The 18635-nt window shown below is 43.5% G+C and overlaps 2 protein-coding genes across 2 annotated transcripts; both read right to left on the bottom strand.

The window, feature by feature from the left end:
* Positions 1–1742: 1742 nt before the first annotated feature.
* On the bottom strand, positions 1743–5673 carry prph (peripherin). Its single transcript, XM_076156387.1, has 6 exons — positions 5129–5673; positions 3649–3709; positions 3221–3316; positions 2282–2449; positions 2069–2194; positions 1743–1967 (listed from the first exon to the last, which is right to left on the bottom strand). The coding sequence occupies exons 1-6, from the start codon at positions 5671–5673 to the stop codon at positions 1743–1745; spliced, it is 1221 nt and encodes a 406-aa protein (XP_076012502.1).
* A 4837-nt stretch (positions 5674–10510) lies between these two features.
* Positions 10511–16982, bottom strand: pmela (premelanosome protein a). Its single transcript, XM_076156761.1, has 12 exons — positions 16830–16982; positions 15748–15843; positions 15507–15653; positions 15117–15251; positions 14362–14523; positions 13985–14269; positions 12963–13901; positions 12394–12573; positions 12183–12285; positions 11750–11955; positions 11575–11665; positions 10511–11021 (listed from the first exon to the last, which is right to left on the bottom strand). The coding sequence occupies exons 1-12, from the start codon at positions 16885–16887 to the stop codon at positions 10871–10873; spliced, it is 2553 nt and encodes an 850-aa protein (XP_076012876.1). The 5' UTR covers positions 16888–16982; the 3' UTR covers positions 10511–10870.
* Positions 16983–18635: the final 1653 nt, after the last annotated feature.

Raw genomic sequence — 18635 nt, 5'->3', positions numbered from 1 at the left:
TATACCAGCTGAAATCTGTCTCTCTGAGTTGGTTGTTCCCAGCTGGCTTTTTTTTGGATGTTTGCCTCTGAACGTTTCCCTTTTCTTCACACGGCTCTGCTGACACCCATGACAGTAAACAATGTGAGACGCTTGCTGAGTGGTTAGAAGATTGGAAACCACGTGAAACTCAACAGGTTCAGTACTGTAAGTTCAAGTTGTTGTCCGAGTGTCTATGTGGACTTCCTCCTGCAGTCTAAAGACATGCAGGTTACATCGCCATCACTAATGTGTTTATCAGTGTCTTTATGAGTACATTTAATGAATTGTGTGAGTTAACAGTTTTGAGTTTATACACGTTAATAACAACACAGATGTGACAAAGAACATAATATATTGATAAAATGTGACTCAGTTTTTGTGGTAATTTTATAATAAGTTTCAGGGACAGAGAACAGATATTCGCTCCAGTTATCTTTATTTGCACATACATAGTCATTCATGAATCGGTGCTAGATACACAAAACATAGCAAAGCACTTTTTCAGCAGTATTCAGTTTCACATTAGTCGGCAGCTGTTATCTTTGACTGTGCATTACACTTCTATCATCAACCCATGTTTGTTTTTATAATAACAGGAATGCAAAGCTTCTAAAACAAAAGCAAATATATTAATTCAAACTTGGTCTATCTTTTAAAGTGTGTTGACCCATGGGCAGTGTCTCTTGAGGTTTGTTAGTAAGTCATATCCACAAGGCATAATCACTAAAATCCTGCTATCTAAACTACCTACTTTTCTACTTGTTTCATTCTCAGATCTAACTACACATCATCTAAACATTCTGTGGGATTGCACTGTAAATGAAGGCCTCAGGTGGTGGGTTAATAATAAAGTGGGAGTTTTGCTTAGCCCTACCGATGACACGGGTGATCACTAGTTGATTAGCAAAGATTAGCTGTTTAAGTAGCACCAAGTGACGTTATCTAAAGGGGGTTTTGCATTGATACTGAAAGATGCTCTGCTAGGCAATGAAACACAATTAGCGAGAGTAAGGACAGAATTTTCTTATTCTTTTTCTTGTTGAAGCATTAGCTCTGACGTCATCAGATCAGTTACTCGTCGTCGTCATCCCTGTCACTTTTATCCGTGCGGCTTGAATCCTTCTCCCTCCTGGATTCCTTGACCACCTGAGACAAAAATAACAGTCAAATTAGTTTAACTTAAAATATTTACGATATAAGCATTTGGATTTAATTTTGCGACATGCCTACATGATTTCCTTCCATATCAGTTTTACATGAAAGATTTTACCTCTCCATCACGAGTCTCAACTGTTTTAATCACCACAGTCCTCTTGGTCATGCTGTCCTGAGGGGTTTGTTCATAGTCTAATAAAGATGGAAAAGACAGATTAGAGTTGGAAATGTTGAAATCAGATTCATCACATTAACAGCTGAATTATCATTTTCCATTCCTATTTGTTTCTGTTACAGTACAGGGACATGTTGTCCACCTCAAAGTGTCAAAGGAGACTTGTATATTTGATCTAGGAAAAATGGAATTGTAGCTTACTTCTTTCTCCCATGTGACTTGACATGCCAATGTTTAGGATAGGAACAGTAATCCTAAAGGAGAATAACAAATTGGGATATATATTAAAGTAATACATGAAAGTAATGCTATTTATGTATAAATGACTCAAAGGCTGGTTCAAGACTAGACAACACACACATGCAACAACATAAATTGGGACATGTTCCCCTCACCTGCTCTCCTCCCCCTCCAACAGTTTGCGGTAGGTGGCAATCTCGATGTCCAGAGCCATTTTAACATTGAGGAGGTCCTGATACTCCCGCAGGTGGCGAGCCATCTCCTCCTTCAGGTGGCGAATCTCATCCTCCAGTCTACCTACGTTGTCCTGGTAGTTGCCAACTTCATTGCTAAACTGGTCTTCCATCTCACGCATCTGCCTCAGCAGAGCTTCATTCTGAAACCACAGCAGCAGGTGCAATGTTACAGAGGTGCATGTGCATAGTGAAACAGTAGGGTTTGGCTGATGGAAAAGTCAAAGTAGTTGTTTGGGCTCACCGTGTTCTTCAGTGCATCAACCTCACAGCTAAGAGACTGGATCTGCCTCCTGGACTCATTGGCATCCTGCTTGGACTGCCTGAGAGCATCGCCGTTCCGCTTTGCAGAGTCAGTCAGATCGACAAACTGCAATTGGAAAGACAACGCACAAAAGCATGAATGTGTGTTTGTATGGGTGTGTGTGACTGGCTGTATGTGTGTCCATCAGCTTACCTTGGACTTGTACCAATCCTCCGATTCCTGCATGTTCTTCAAAGCAATTGTCTCATACTGGGCCCTGATGTCCCTCAGAGCACCAGTTAGGTCAGGCCTGGAGGTGCTGTCCACCTCCATCTTCAGCTGATGAGTCTGCTGGACACTCACTTGTACATCCTGGATCTCCTGACAATCCCAGCATATGTACACAAATACATTAACATGAGAAGGATGAAATCTCATCGTTCAGTATGCGAAACAACAAATGATCTCAATTGAAATGTGTTCAAAATGTTTGACAGAAAAAGTGACACGTTTGTTTAGATGTGAATGTGCTAGAAACTGCTGTTCATGCAAAGAAGACTAGTTGTTTCTATGCACACACACCGAAAGTGGTCTCCAGGTTTCTGTGTTAGGACCTCTGTTCACCCAGATTTTCACTAATGTTATCAGTTCACTTGGCTTTTTTCACTTGGCCTATCTATTGACTGATCCTTTTCTGATCTCACATTTCATGAACAAGGGTAAGTTGCCCAGAGCCAGGAATACACCTTGGTGTTATGGTCGATCACCAGTTGTTCTCACATCTGTTGAGGATTCATTCTCGTAAAGTATACAGTAAATGTAAGGTGCAAGTGCAGATCCTAAGTCTTCCCCAAACTCTTTCTGGCTGATATTGCTTTGCAGGTGGTAAGACCCTACCCAGCCTGTACAATCAGTGAAGTAGCACCTCTGCCATGTGCTCCCCCCACTGTCTCTAATAGCTTTTCATCATGGTTCAACATCCTGACGCTTGCCAACAAAGCACTGCTTAAGACCTTTTTTTAATAAAGTTAGAGAGTATGGTGTGTCCTTTTGTCCTGTTGAAATGTGTTTCAAAATCCTTGCCAACCTCACTAACAAAATTACATGAACGAATGAAGAGATGTTGAAAGCCTGACAGATGTGACCACTTACTTCATCATGGAGCTTTTTCAGGAATTCAATCTCATCCATCAGAGATTCAATCTTCCTCTCCAGCTCCAGACGGGCCAGCGTGGCATCATCCACATCCTAATGGTTATGAGACACTCAATTAATCATTTAATCAAATTTTTTATGATAAAAAATTGGGTAAAATGAAACTATATAATTGCATTATGCAATAAAAAAACCTCATTATATTCTGTCTATCACTTTTGGGATTACATCTCAATATGATCAAATGACTTCCAGACAGTATGATATGATAACTGGTAAGTAAATATACTGAGCTTTAAAAATAAATTCAAAATATATTTTAGATAATTATGTTGCTGAAGGAAGCTATTATTTTGTATTAGTGGTCATAGATGGGAACAGCCTGGGGACATTGTGATCAATATGTTTATCCGGGTTCAGTTTACCTTACGGAAGGCAACCAGGTTATTCTCAGCATCGGCCCTCTTCTGGGATTCCTCATCCAACCTAAAGGGGAGGGGAGAGAGAGAGAGGTGGGTGAGGGGATTCAGACAGTGAATCTCCAAACAAAACAGTCTGGATAAATTTGTCAATGTTCTGTCCTTTAAGGGGTCTTGGAGGAGTTCCCAGCGGGCTCAGGGGGGCAGCTGCTCCTCTCAACTAATGTGGTTTCCCTGCACTTCACTGAGGTCATCTGCTGTATGCACACTCAACAAGGTTATCCACCGGCTTTGTTTCCTTTTAGATTTGAAGTGATTTCTTAATTAAAGAGTTGACTGATGCTCATAGACATAAGGGGTGTGTCATGAAAAGAAAAATGGAGATGCGATCCATGACAGCCTTAATGTCGTTACTCTCGAGCAAAGTTGTCTATATTTGATTAATCATTGTGATGAGTCATCACAAATGATATGACTGTACAAAGTCTGGCTGATTGCCTGTGTGTGGTCGATGTCTGGGTGTTCTGGTGATTTAAAACTATCTGTCCCTGTTAGACAGAAGTCATGGCCCGAGTGGACATAAAGTAGATTAGTGGGAATGCATCACATGGTGGTGCCTGCTTCCTCATCTTTAATTCATGCTGTGTTACAGGGGTCCTTTTGTCCTAATGGGGTCTCTGGCATCATTCCATCAGCACAGAGGGACACTGGAAACACACCTAATGGAGTCATTGAGTCACATTGATTTTTCCTGACGCTATTCTTCACCACGCCTGATATCCAACCTCCCTTCCTCTGGTCCCATTTCCTCCCCCCCCCCCCCCCCCCCTGCTCCTCAGATGGCCCCACCCTGAGTCTGGTCCATCCATCCATCCTCCTGTCTCCTCCTATCTCCTCCTCCTATCTCCTCTCATCTCCCTGTGGAGTGTGTTTCTGTGCCCATGCATGATGTGTGTGTGTGTGTGTGTGTGACTGAGAGCCTATCAATCTAAGTTATTTCAGGGAAGCAATTTCCTCAGTGAGCACATCGTGATCCAGCGGCCTAAGTTGGTGTAGATCACTTTGTTGACATGAACGCAGGTTCTTCATCTTGTTTATGTTGAATTATGCCTGTAGACACTCAAGCTGAAAGCTCAGCCTAGAACCATGTGCAGTGTATGTGCGGTCTTGTAGCGTGCTGGAGTTGAATGTCCACTCTGCTGATGTGCCACGCCCTACACCCCCACTGTAAGTGGACTCTAGTGACAGACTCTCCATCCCCACTGTGCTTCTGAGCGCTACATTGAGCCGTAAAAGCTGCTTGTTCTTATAGTGTTAGTAAAGTATCTGCTACTGGCATCTATGGTGTTGTGGTCGGCTCGACAGCCCCAAACCCATCCACCCCCCCACATCAACTTATAAGACCAACAAAACTACACTGAGAAAATAACAGATGTCTACTGAACAACTATTGTACCACAGATTTTCTTATCATGTTTCCACCAACCTCTGCTTCAGCATGGTCACATCCTCCGCCAGGTTGTCCCTCTCCATCAGGTACTGGTCCCTCTCCTTGCCAACGGCATCCAGCTGGTTCCTCAGCTCCCTCAGCTCCTCCTGGAAGAGGTCGGTGGCACGGTTGGGCTGACCCTGCTGGTGCTGGCCCTTGAACAGGTTGAGCTCCTGCTGCAGGGAGCCATTCTGCTGCTCCAGGTAGCGCACCTTCTCAATGAAGCTGGCGAAGCGGTCATTGAGTTCTTGCAGCTCGGCCTTCTCGTTGCTGCGAGTGGTCAAGAACTCCTGGTTGATGGCCTCGGACAAGGTGAAGTCGACTTTATCATAGCTGAGACGAGGGGGCTGGTGGCTGGAGCGGGAGCGTTGTTGGTAGGTGGTGGAGCGGGATGCCACCCCAGGTGACGCAGTACGCACAGAGCGGGCAGAATAGAGGGGCATACGGGAGGACACAGGGGTGTAAGAGGACATGGAGATGGAGTGGGGTGCTCCAAAGGTGCGTCGGTAGGAGGTGGAGGAATGAACTGAAGAGTGGCTCATGATGTATCTTCTTCCGTTCTCTCAGAGGTGAAAAGATGCAGAGCTGTAGATGGGAGTGGAGCAACAAGACATCGGACTGGAGAGCAGTGGGGTTTTATGCACACAGGCTGGACGTCCCATCCTCCTCACGCCTTCCGCCCCCACCCTTCTGTTTTTCCTCCCCCCGGAACCACAGGACCCTTCCTTTTTCAATTACTCATCTGTGCCTAAGCATAAGCCACTCCCCCGTCCTTCAGTCAGACCCCGCCTCTCCCAGCTTCCACCACCGACTTTGTCCTGTTTGCTCTGTCTCGGCGGCTCCACCCTTTAATCCAGGGAACATGGCAGGAGGCCAGACTGATGTTACCACTTTGATAAGTAAGGATGCCTTCTTTGTTAAACTTGTACACACGCCTGGAACACACACGCTGCTCATTCAGACCATGCACTCTGTACACAGCATCTGTCCATCGTTTCTTTATACTGTATGTATTGTTATTGTTGTTGTTGTTGTTGTTGTTTTCCATGGAGCTTAAATCACAGTCTCATCCTCACTCCTATCACTATACAAATGTGTGCTAGTGATTATTTTACCCCTCACACTCACTTATAATAAGAAAACATAAAATTAGAGTCTAAATTCATGAACATGTATGCATTGATTTAATTCCTCCTCCCCCTCCCTCCCCTCCTTTCTCTCTGTCTCTGTCTCTCTCTGTCTCACTCTCCTTTCACAGTAATGGAATACTTTATTGATATTCTGGCCGTCTGGGACAGGGCCATGACTCTGCAGTTATTCTATCCTTTACAAAAAGCGTGCACTACAGCCAGTAATTTACGTCGGAATACCAGTCATCCATAAGGGTGGCTGGGTTTATGGTGAACTGTGAGATCTGGGCAGCAGAGTGATGTGGACAGACAGCAGATTCATTCAACACATGCAGACTCATAGAATGACGAGGGGCTTAGTAGCTTTCACAGACTTCCAGTAGACAGATATATCTGTTTAAACCCAATTTTATCATAATACTAATATGCATTTTGCTTGTATAATGTTGCATATGTGCAATCACTACTCTGTCATGTCAGACTTTTGATAGGACATCAGTTGAAGTGTGAACGACTGAAATTATTATAAAACTATTAAATTAAAGTTTCATGGTGATGAAAAGCTGGGTTAAGTGTAATTGATTTATTATTTATAATATATGGGCGAGTGATTTTAAAGTTAATATCTGCTTGTACAAAGTAAAGATACAATGATGTTGCATGGAACAAATCGGGCTGTTTCATATGCAAGGTTGCACTTTCAATTTAGTGTCAACTCTGTGTGTGTGTGCCTGTGTCTGTGCCTGTGCCTGTGCCTGTGTGTGTGCCTGTGCGTGTGTGTCTGTGTGTGTGTGTGTGTGTGTGTGTGTGTGTGTGTGTGCGTGTGGTTGTGTGTATCTGAGTGTTGTGTGGGTGGGGCACTACCCTTTAAGTGTAGCAAGTTACTTGATAATTCTGTTATGTGAATCGTGTGTGTGCGTGCATGTGCATGTGTCTGTGTCTATAGCCATTTTAATTGCGGCCTGCAGACAGTGTAAAGTTGACGTAATGCTGAGCACGCTCCCTCTCAGCTGGGTGTGGTTCTTTCCTCTCCTTTGTGTCCGACTGATGGTTTATACTTTCAACACGCTGATGTCCATCTATGTTCTGTTAAATCTATTGAAATACACAACTTAGTAGGCTGTGATGTCATTTTACTCTTTCACACACAAACACATACACACACTCCCGTAAAAAACATGACAATAAACACGCCGACCTGTAAGGATAAATTTTTGTCATGACATTAATCTCTTTCTCCTCCTGCGGTTTCGTAACCTTGACACACCACAGTAAAAACATAGCTCCCTCTCTCTCTCCCTCTCCCTCTCTCTTCCTCTCTCTATCTCTCTCTCTATCTCTCTATCTCTCTCTCTTTCTCTCTGTCATTCACAAACTCTTCCTCTCTCCACATCTCTGGCAGCCCTTGACAAGCTGCTGCCGAGCTCTGGCTTTCTGTGTAATAAATGGCCTGTGTTAGTCTAAGCTCTGTAATCTAATCAAACCTGCTGCATGGTCGGCTGCTCTCTCCCTCTCTCCTTCTTTGTACTCTCTCCTTCTTTGTACTCTCTCCTTCTTCCTGCTGCTTGAGCCCATCTCACTGTTTCTTTTCTTTTTGTACCCAGGGGAGACTCTGCTCATAAGGCCTCTGTCAAGGTTTCACATCAGTGGCCAGGCTATCTGCATTATTGTAACAGTGAATATGTGTATATGTCACACACGCGCGCACACACACACACACACACACACACACACACACACACACACACACACACACACACACACACACACTCAAAACAGCACAATGATTGTGCATTGTACTGCATCAGTAACACTAACCACCAGGCAGATGTTTCCATTAGCTATTGATCCTTTTGGCTCAATGAGAATTCCCACAGGCACCATGAATTCAGTCATGCGCCACCAACAGAATCATAGAGTACAATATCTGTTCTCCTGATCTGACATCTCCTTCCTGCTAACATTAACATTATTCACATCTAAAAAGAGGCTGTCTGTCTGTCTGACTGGTGTGTTAATGATTGTGATGTACAAATATTTCAAGTTTTTCATCTTTAATTATGCAATGAGGCCTCAATAAGAGAGCCCCATCTGCCCCACTGTATGGGGAGGGAGGGGGAGGGTAGGGGGAGGGAGGGGGAGGGAGGGTGTACTCTACTTTCCAATATTAAGTTTGTTCATAGGGTGTGGTCACTGGTAAGGAATCGAATCTGTTCCCCAGAGATCACCACAGACTAAAACTGGACTTAACTTGATTTAGAGCTTTCATCCCTTACATGTATGTATAATTTCTATATAATTCATACAATTCAGTTATCTGCTGCTGCCTCTTGGAGGCGCCAAAATGCAGAGACAGACATTCACACAAACATTCACTCCTTCGGCCAATATAGAGTTTCCACTTCACCTAACCTGCACTATAAACGTTTACAACATCAGTAAAAAGGTCTTTTAAGCATGTACTTCTTCAATGGGATATTCAATGTAGTGTATATTCTCATATACTGTAGCTGGCATAGCAGGAGTGTGTTAGGGTGCTTGTACCTTTACGATGGGATGAAAAGGCCTCAAATTATTTTAACACTGTTGAAATAATTTATTAAAGTTAAACTGGATACACGGCTCAAGTTATTAACAATAATCAATGCATAAGCAATATTTTGCATCTGCCAACATGTCCTGAGTGGAGAAACAAAACAGTCAGATTCATAACAGACAGTAGCCACGACGATCTCTGAGGACTGATGGAGAAAGTTGCTTCTAGAATCTGTTGATGAAGTTAAAATCAGGGATGTGTGAATGAGCTTTAGGTCAAAGAATCAGGTCTTTATGTGTGTCTCCAACAGCTGACTGAAGCTTAATGACTATAAAAGGTAAACATGTTTGTTCATTATACTTAAACCAGTGGGGAAGACGATTTGGAGGGCAAGATAGAAATCCCCTGTGGAGACAACTGACGGAGGCTTCTGGGTTTTTATCTCGGCTGCAGTGCACGAGAGGAGTGAATCAAGATGGCTGAACAGCACTCAGCACATGTGAAGTACAGTGCTGAGGAACAGACATGTTAATGGACATGGGATGATTAATGGCTGCGTTTGGTGATTAGTGTAATGGAGTGCTGCGGTGTAATGCAAGCGTGAAGTAAGGATATTAATTTGGAAAGCTTTTGTGTGTAAGTAAAATAGAGGAAGAGCACTTTGCTTGTGAAAACAGACAAACAAGCATATTGTAAATCAATTAATCAATACAATTTAACATCCATCTCAAAATCAGAATGATTGCCTCCTCGGAACCCATTTAGTAAATGTTAAACCCCAATAACAGCAGTTTGCCCTTTTGCTTCCCTTGTCTCTGTTCCAGGCCAGGCCGCACCTTCGCCTAGCAACAATTTTGCTGCAGTGACGTCAGCTTCTTCTGCACTGCAGTATGTCATATGATGTACATGCTATCCAAGCTCTTCGTCAGTTCACTGCATAGAAGCCGCATAGATCTTGTAAATCATCTTAATTGAACCGAGAGTGATGCATTTTTACAGCGCACATTGTTGAAGCCCGTCCAATAACCACATCTACATCAGCTTCTCCACTCCACCCTAAATGTCTGCTGAGGCTGAGTGGATTGTAATATCTACGAAATTGGTTGTGGTTTCTGATCAGGAATGAATCAGTTGAATTGGCTTTGTGAACAGATAAAGCCTGGTCTGTGTATTGTTCTTGTTCTATGTGAGGAGATGATACGATGAATGGCCCCGAATGCTGCTAAGATCATGACCAACCAGAGCTGTGAAGCCTTTACCAGGTTTATTTGCTTCCTCTTAAGATCTGTTTGTGGCACTGGCAGCCTGTTGGTGACGCTGTAATAACCATATTTATGTTTTGGCCTAAAACTTTTACACCATAAATCCTAGAATCAACATTTTACTATTACTTGATTCCTTGTGCCTATTATGCATCCATCCATATACACCAGTACCAATGATGCATAACTAGACTTTCTGACATTCAAAACATGTTTTCTTCTTTGTCTTCAACTATATTTTTGAGTTAATTGTCACAATAGTTGAAATGTGTGACATGGTGACGCTATAACAACATTACATTTAGTTAAAAACTTTTGAAGCAGACATGGTAGCAACTTCTGTGTGTGCGTAAACAGGAAGAGAAGTATTGTGGGAAAAGAAAACACATGATGGGGATGAAAGTTTTATTTATTCATCATAGTGAAAACAAACATTAAAAATTCAAATGAGTGATTTAAAGGAAGTTAACTGAAATTTAACTTTTGTGCATTGATCCTTAATGTGGGTTCATTAATCATCTAGTATAAGTAGGTCAAAAAAACAAGAGAATAAGTTATGGTATCAACCATCAGTGCCAATGTATACAAAATGCAGCAGGTCAAAATAAATATCAGTTTCCTCTCAAATGTTTTAACAAATTTATTACATTTGAATCCATCTTTGCACATGGCGTTGTTTACCTTAATCTGCTCATAAATTTTTTTAGTACGCAGTTTTTACATCATCAGTGTGACGGGTAAAGAGCCGATGGATTTGTGCTGGAGGTTGGTGGTGCTGGTGAAGATGGGAGTTGATGTTGATGATGAGGGTTCACACGCCCCTCCCCTGAAGCAGCGGGCGGCTCTCACCTGGCGACTGTCGGCTCAGCAGGTTCCACAGCAACAAAGGCACAGAGGTGACCGCAGAGCCCCCAGTGCTCCCAGAGAGGTCATCGCTCAGCGGCTGGTACTGCTTGAAGCGCCTGAGTGAAAATATGAAGGCGTTGAGCAAAACTACATGTGTTTGAGTTCTACTAATGTTCAACTGAAGGCAAAACTGAAGGAATAAATGTGAGGGTGTGTGACCTTTGACCCATGAGAAAACTTGAGAAAAGTTATGTTGCTGAGGATAACAGCACAACAATCATACACATCAACACATATTTTAATGTATAGTAGCAAATTAGTGTGGTTCCATTTGTAAATATATATGGCAAAGGTTTTTGACAAGGAATCCACACTAACTCAGCTTTTGCAATGATCACTCTGTCATTTCAAGACATTTCAAATATGTAGGCTGGTTATTTACTCCATACTGCCCCTACTGGCAGGTTTATCATGTTGCATTTTCCAGGTAGTAGAGTTTTGTCAGAAGGACAATACAGCTTTCTGTGATATGGATCCTTAAACAATTTCACTATTACATCTCCCATACGGTTTCCCTTCCTAGCTCAAAATTTCAGTGTACAGTTTTCTTGTTTATGCACTCTGACTTTTTTGCTGAAGTCCAAAATAGTTTCCGGAATCGACACTCACCTGTACATTAAAGCAACACTACCAACAATACAGGCGAGGACAACCACACCCAAGACTGCAGCAGCGGTGCCTCCTGCTGAAGAACCCGAGCCTGCAAACAAAGCACAAAAGTGTGAGAAACTGCAGAGTGAAAAACTGTTTTAATCTATGTGGCTTAAGCTGTTCCTTCACTTACCTACTGTTACACTGACTCTGGCACTCGCTACGGCAAGACTGACATCATTGGTGAGGGAGACATTAATGCAGAAAACTCCGGTGTCGTTGAAGAACTGACGAAGAACAATTTGACAGTCTGGGGACGGTGTAGCGGCGTTACACACAGTTTGCACTGGTGTGATGCAATCAGCGTCAGAAATTATAGTGCACACCTCGCTGGGCAGGCTGATGGAAGGACAAACACACAGAGCAATCATGAATGAATACTTGTCTGTGTTCTATTGATTGAGTTCAAGCTGTGTGTCAGCGTGAGTGCTAATCTATCGTGATGAGTTGTGAGAGACACAAGGGGCCAGGGAAGTGGAGCTCTGGATTTTTGATAGATTGTTCCAGATGTTATGTTACTGTATGAAATAGTCCATACACACACGGCGTCCAGTGTTTCTGCTCACCTTCCCTGACACGTGACAGTGAGATCCACGGCATTCTGGTCCAGCTCAGTCGTCATCGACACAACATTGATCACCTGCACAATCTCTGCACTCTCAATCCCCTCTGCGAGGACATTTCAAGATGACTCATTAGGTGACTTTCAACCCATGTCTGTTGTTCATATTGTCCTTTTTAGACATAATGCACTGCAGGTATATTGTGTTGACTTACCGATAACATCTACAGAGGTGGCGAGGGAGCCGTAGCGGTAAACCATGCAGTCAGCTGTCAGCTCGGGAGCCTGACGTTTAGCCACAACCAGAGCAACCTGTGCTGGTTCTGCTTCTACCTCCACCTCCACTGGAACTTCACCCTCTGCTGCAACCGCCTCCTCTTCAACTGCAGGTTGTTCTGGAAATGGAGCATAAATCATAAGAGCAAGATTCCTGTTGTCCTGGATTCCCTGGGTCTATCTGCACCCATTCACATACGCCATGTACATCTGAATTTTTTCTATTTGAATAGCTTTTGAAATGCAACTTTCTCCACAATTTTAGTCATGGATACATTTTTGTTATAATATTTTACACATAGAATGACTGGGCCGAGCCAGATAACTTTTACGATATCTTTGCTGCCACTATTTGCTACCAAAGTTTAATGTGTGTGGCTAATTCTCATTTTTTGATAATCACATTTTGTGCACATTTGTAGTATTTGTACTCACATTTGACTTGAAACCAGAAATTTTGTCAACCTCCGACAATGAACTTGCATCTGTGTCAGTGTGTGAGACTCACCTGCAGCCTCATTGGCGTTTTCCAGTACTTCACCCTCAGCGTCGCCCGCAGGTTCAGCTGCAGGGGCCTCAGTGGCGACGGCAGCTACAACGTTATCAGCAGGAGCTTCGGTCTCAGCTTGGACGTCCTCCGTGGCTGCAGCAGGAGCTTCTGTTTCAGCTTGGACGACCTCGATTGCAACAGCAGGAGTAGCTGTTTCAGTGCCAGTTTCTTCCTCAACGGCCACTTCAGCCTCAGGAGCAACAGTGACGGGGTTCTCCACCTCTGGCAGGACCGTGGCTGCCACATCAACCACAGCTTCCTCTCCTTCTGCAACAGGAGTGACTGAAGCGGCAGCATCGATCACTGCGGCGTTGTCTTCAGCTACTTCTGTAACCGGTGCAGTTTCATCTGCAGCAGCTGTATCTGCATCTGTTGGCTCTTCAGCTGCAGGTTCAACAGGTGCAACAGTGACCACTTCCCCTTCTGCAGCAGCCTCCTCTGGGACAACGTCTAATTCAGTAGCTGGAGCAGCGGTGATGGTGGCTGCCTCTGTGGCTGGTTCCACTGCATCTGTGGCTGGTTCCACTGCATCTGTGGCTGGTTCCGCTGCATCTGTGGCTGGTTCCGCTGCATCTGTGGCTGGTTCCACTGCATCTGTGGCTGGTTCCACTGGATCTACAGCTGGTTCCACTGGATCTACAGCTGTATCAGCTTCAGCGGGGGCTACTGAGACAACCTCAACTCCTTCTGTGTTTGCATCAACCACTGCTTCTCCATCATCAGTGTTTGTGGCTGCCTCAGCTGGCTGCACAGAGGCAGCAAGAGAGAGGTCATCAGCTAGAGTTGCGTCAGATGCAGGCACTTCCAAAGCAGCTGCATCGTCTTCCTGAGCTGGTGCTGCAGCGGTGGGGTCTATCACGATGACGACTGGGGCAGCAGAGGCGTCAACAGGAGGTACTGAGGGAGAAGTTAAAAACAACTCAAGCCAAATGTTCACACTGGTCAGGTTAAATGTAGACAAACTACAAATGCAATCTCACCAGCAGTGGGGTTGCCGCAGCCATTGGGAATGCTGGCCATTAGGACCACCTGAGGCTTGTAGGCGCCCACTGAGAGGTATGTGTGTGTGACAGTGCGCTCTCTGGAGATCAGAGTTCCAGAGTTGTCACCGAAGTCCCAGCTGAAGCTGATATCTGCACTGCTGAGGTACTGGCTGGGATCGTGGAGGTCGACGTTAAAAGCAATGGCTCGGTTCTGGATGAAGCTCTGGTCGGCCTGGTTTACATCATTGACTTGGGCGAGCGAAATGGTGAACGGAACTTGATCTGATGATGGAGGCACAGATTTATAACGTTAGAAGACATCAAACACAAGTATTGTAGATCCAGATGCAGATTTGTAGCTTCTGTGACTTCACCTGTGATGGTGAAACCGGTGGAGGCGTAGCCCAGAGGAATGAACTTGTTCTTTCCTCTGCAGTGGTAAATGACGACCTCCATGTTGTAGGAGCCCAGAGGGACGTTGTCTGTACTGATGGTGAGCGAGGAGGAAGGTCCATCTGCCACCTGCCAGTAACGACCTTCCAACAGAGCAACATTGTAATCGATCATTCATTCAGCTCACACAAGGGCTCATCTTCATCATCAAGCCACAATAAATCCAGTTTCTTTGTTAGACACTGCACAGCTTATCTCCTTGAAAACCTCTATAGCTTATATGACATCATCACATGTGTACAATCAGGCTCCAGCTAAAACCTTTCTCATGTTTGGGAAGAGGTGAAAGAATGCTGAGGGGCCAAATTAGCAAAGAGGTTTGCTGCTGAGCTAGTTTAATTAAAGCCACATTCATGAATAGCAGCCAGTGTGAACATTACGGCTGCACTTTCATCACTTTGTCCCTCGTGTCCTTTAAAGCTCAGAAGAATGGAGCTGAAACATGAATAGAATTAGATGTGCGTTTGATGAGAGTTTGACTAACAAGCCGCTGATCTTGTGATGAGGCCTGGAGCAAAACAAACTCTCACGTAAAACATTGGAGCTTCTGCCTGACTCCTGTGATAAACACATGTGTTTTATATTTGAATGGAATGCTTAGATATAGTATTCATGTTGATACAGCTAATAAGGGGCCGCTTGGGTTTCGTTCAGACTGTGTTTCATTCATATTTACCCCACGTCTTCCACACGAACACGTAGTGCGGTTTCCGCTCTTTGCTGTTGGTGAACGCTGTGCCATCTGGGAAGACTCCAGACAAGTCCCGGTCCTGACCAGGATACACAGACTGACCCTCCTGATACTCTTTACCTGGAAAAGGCAACGAGTATTGATCAGGGTACAATAACAGCTGATAATGCATGAAAGCTATGACACTGTTACAAGAAGAAGAGAGATAAATCAGAACGATACTTATACACTTTAATAGACTAATTTAGAACAAACTAGATAAAATATTATTGTTTAAATTATTTTATTTCAATTGTTTGCATTTAATGATGATGTCAGAATGTCTGTTTTCTGGTGTGGTGCCTTGCTGTGGGGCATCTGGCAGCTCTCCTTTACCGTTGATGGTGCAGTTGCGCTCCCACACCACTTGTCCATCAGACTGCACTGTCTGATTGGGTGGGAAGTTAAGCTGGATTGAAAAAGTGGCTCTGGCTCCACTCAGAGTGGGGGCGTCATTTGTCAGATCAAAGGTCACCTCACCGCCTGGGAACAATGTGACACACACACGGTTTCATCTCGGGACAGACACAGACTTTGACACATAGCAGCACATCTTCCTCTAAACTGACAATCCTACCAAACCAGCAGTTTCTGAATCTGGCGTCTCCGTCTCTCCACACAGGATACATGCGTGAGTTCCATGAGCGGAATCGTGTGAATTGGCTTTTTGCCTCTGAAAGACATTTTGTAAACTGTTAACCAGCAGAAATGACATCATACAAATCCCTTCTCACCCTCCAAAGTATCCTAAACATGGATTAGATTCTGCTTCACGGAACAACGATTCTAAATTCTATATAAGAACATTCAAAGGGAGCCATTTGATCGCACAGATAAGATGTTTATGCAAGAGCGGAGCCACTGAGGGGTGAGGAGTGTCGGGGCTCTAAGCAGTGGGAGTCACACGACCCACAATCCCCCTCAATCCCTTTCATGTGACTATCAGCTGAGTAACCACATCAGTAATCCCATCGCCAGGAATGAGAGACTACAGACGCTGCTACAGACATTTTTCTCTGCTTGTGTGTGTGTGTGTGTGTGTGTGTGTGTGTATGAGAAACATGTATAGCATATGGTCTAACACCCTCACATTAACGTGATTAATTATAATTAACACACTGGGAGAAGAAGGTGTGAATCTGAGCTGGGTTTACCATCTTGGCTGTGCTTCTTTGACACAGAGCCAATCTGTGTTTTGGGCGTGAAATAATCAAAGTGTGAAATTACAGATTTGTTCATTTGCTTTTCAATTAGACGATGGCTGGAGGCTAAACAAAGAAAGTCTGTTGCTCAGGAGTGATTGATTGATGATGGGTGTAAATGTGTTGATTTATATTATTAGATATCAACAATTTAATGACCTAATTAGACACAAACATCCATCGCAACAAATCGAGCCGTTTCTGATTTCAAACTTTGCTTTTCAGAATCAAGGAAAGAAATTTTAAATGGTAAAGCTCACCCCACTGGAATATTGATTAATTATCTCAGCAAGATTAAGACCAAATGGTTCACTCTGATTATTAATAAAGGGAAATGAATATTATGAACTGTTATATAATTGAAGTAAAATCATTTATTGTATATTTGCTGAAATCTGTCAAAAAGGAACACAAACATAACACCGTGATCTTGACTCAATTTCATTGCGATACTCACTTGTTGCTGTCGCAGATGTAAAAGCCAAAAGGAGCAGAGTCATCGTTATGGTCTTCATCTTGTAATCAGGCGTGTGTGTCCTCTGTGTCTGAGCCCGTTCCTCACCCGCTGGTCCACAAAAACCCCCAAACAAAACTCCCACAGACACTTCAGGGAGAGTCTCCACGCTCTTTAAGAGGGCTGTGCATCATAATTACCATAAAAAGTGCTTCTCACCTGTGACATCATCAGGACTCTGCAAACAGGCACCACCCCCTGATACGCCTGACCACCTCTGTTTTGGTAACTTGTACTTGTACTTGTTTGTCGCTAAAACAGCTGTTTTTACTCATATTTTTATATTTTCATGTCTAGTGAACCAGTACTGCTGCACGTTAATGTCATAGATGCTGTAATGTCCCATACACACTCCATATGTCACCTCAGATTGTCAGTCATAGCTTATTCATTTCATCATTGTCGTCATTTTGTGATATTTTAGCTGAATGCATCCATGACAGTGAGATCATATATACTTTATTGACATTTTGAAGTGCAGTAAAGGAAAGCGATATGGTATTTGGACATCAGTATAATTGAGAATATGGTGTGTGATGCATGAGCAAAGCCGAGGTCACGCCTGTGGTGGCGTCTGACCTCATAGCTCATGTGTGCACGGGCGTCACAAGACGAGTGTGTGAGTGGTAAATGAATAGCGCCCTTTTATTCTTCGCTCCTTCGTCGTCCTCCTGCTGTTCCCTTAAGGCTGTGACGATCTCTGTGAGTGTTTCTTGGGGGTAACAGATGCAATAAGATGCATCCGCTGCCTTCAATGAGGAATGTTTCATTCAGAAGAGCACAAGACCACATTCAGACTAATCAACTGAGGACACTGAATAAAAGAGCATTTCAGAAAGCAACCATCACAATATTGAACATAACGTGTCTGATGTTGTAAGCTGGAAGGTGGTCTCATGCTTGAGCCACTGTTCAGACGGCGCTACATGTGACCCCTCATGTGCTAACAGCAGAGTTTAGGAGGAAGTAAATCCTTCCAACAGGGCACCTGACCTAACATACCACAAATAGTCATCATAAGTCTCCACGTGTGGAGTAATTATCAAGGCTCCCGGTGTTAGGGGAATTTCTGGAATAAACATGGAAATCATGGAGTATCTCCAGGAATATTCCTGAATATGTTTTGTAATTTGTTGCACACAAAAATACCCGATTATCAAGAGTAAGAGCATCTTCACTCCTGCACTGCAACCTCACCTTAACTATAAATGATTTAATTATATCTCTGGATTTATTAACTTCCTGTTATGTTGTATGTCTTTGTTTTGTGTCCTACTTTAGTGTCTTTGAATTGTTTTGTCTTTTTGTACCCTCTTTTGTCTATACTGTAAAATACATATAAACAAATAACCCATTTCCAGATGTAAGAATTTACATCAAATCTCAAGTGTGTCTGGGTGGAGACACACCAAGCCGTGAGGTCGTGGCCATGTGACGTACTGGCATAACGGCGTCCCACATCTACAAAGACCAACAGAAAACTTTGAATGCCTCATGACCAGCACCTGGTCAGAATGTCTCCACCCTCTACGGCTCCAGTGTGTCTGCACCAACAACTGGCAGTCATAGAGCTCTTTTTAAAGCCGTAATTCTCATTGTCAAAACATTTCCAGTTTAAAAATCGGATAAGGGATATAAAGGCACAGTACACACAGCTGGCTGACTAATTTAATGGAAAGTAATAATAAGTAAGTAACAATTTAAACCCTATTTTAAAATAGCAATTTACAAAAAGCTAATTCAAAAACT

Source organism: Genypterus blacodes, unplaced genomic scaffold (assembly GCF_046128005.1).
Source record: "Genypterus blacodes isolate CSIRO-AG114 ecotype Tasmania unplaced genomic scaffold, CSIRO-AGI_Gbla_v1 ptg000070l_1, whole genome shotgun sequence".
Classification (NCBI taxonomy): domain Eukaryota; kingdom Metazoa; phylum Chordata; class Actinopteri; order Ophidiiformes; family Ophidiidae; genus Genypterus; species Genypterus blacodes.
The sequence above is the reverse complement of the archived record's forward strand: the minus strand, read 5'-3'. Positions and strand labels throughout refer to the sequence as shown.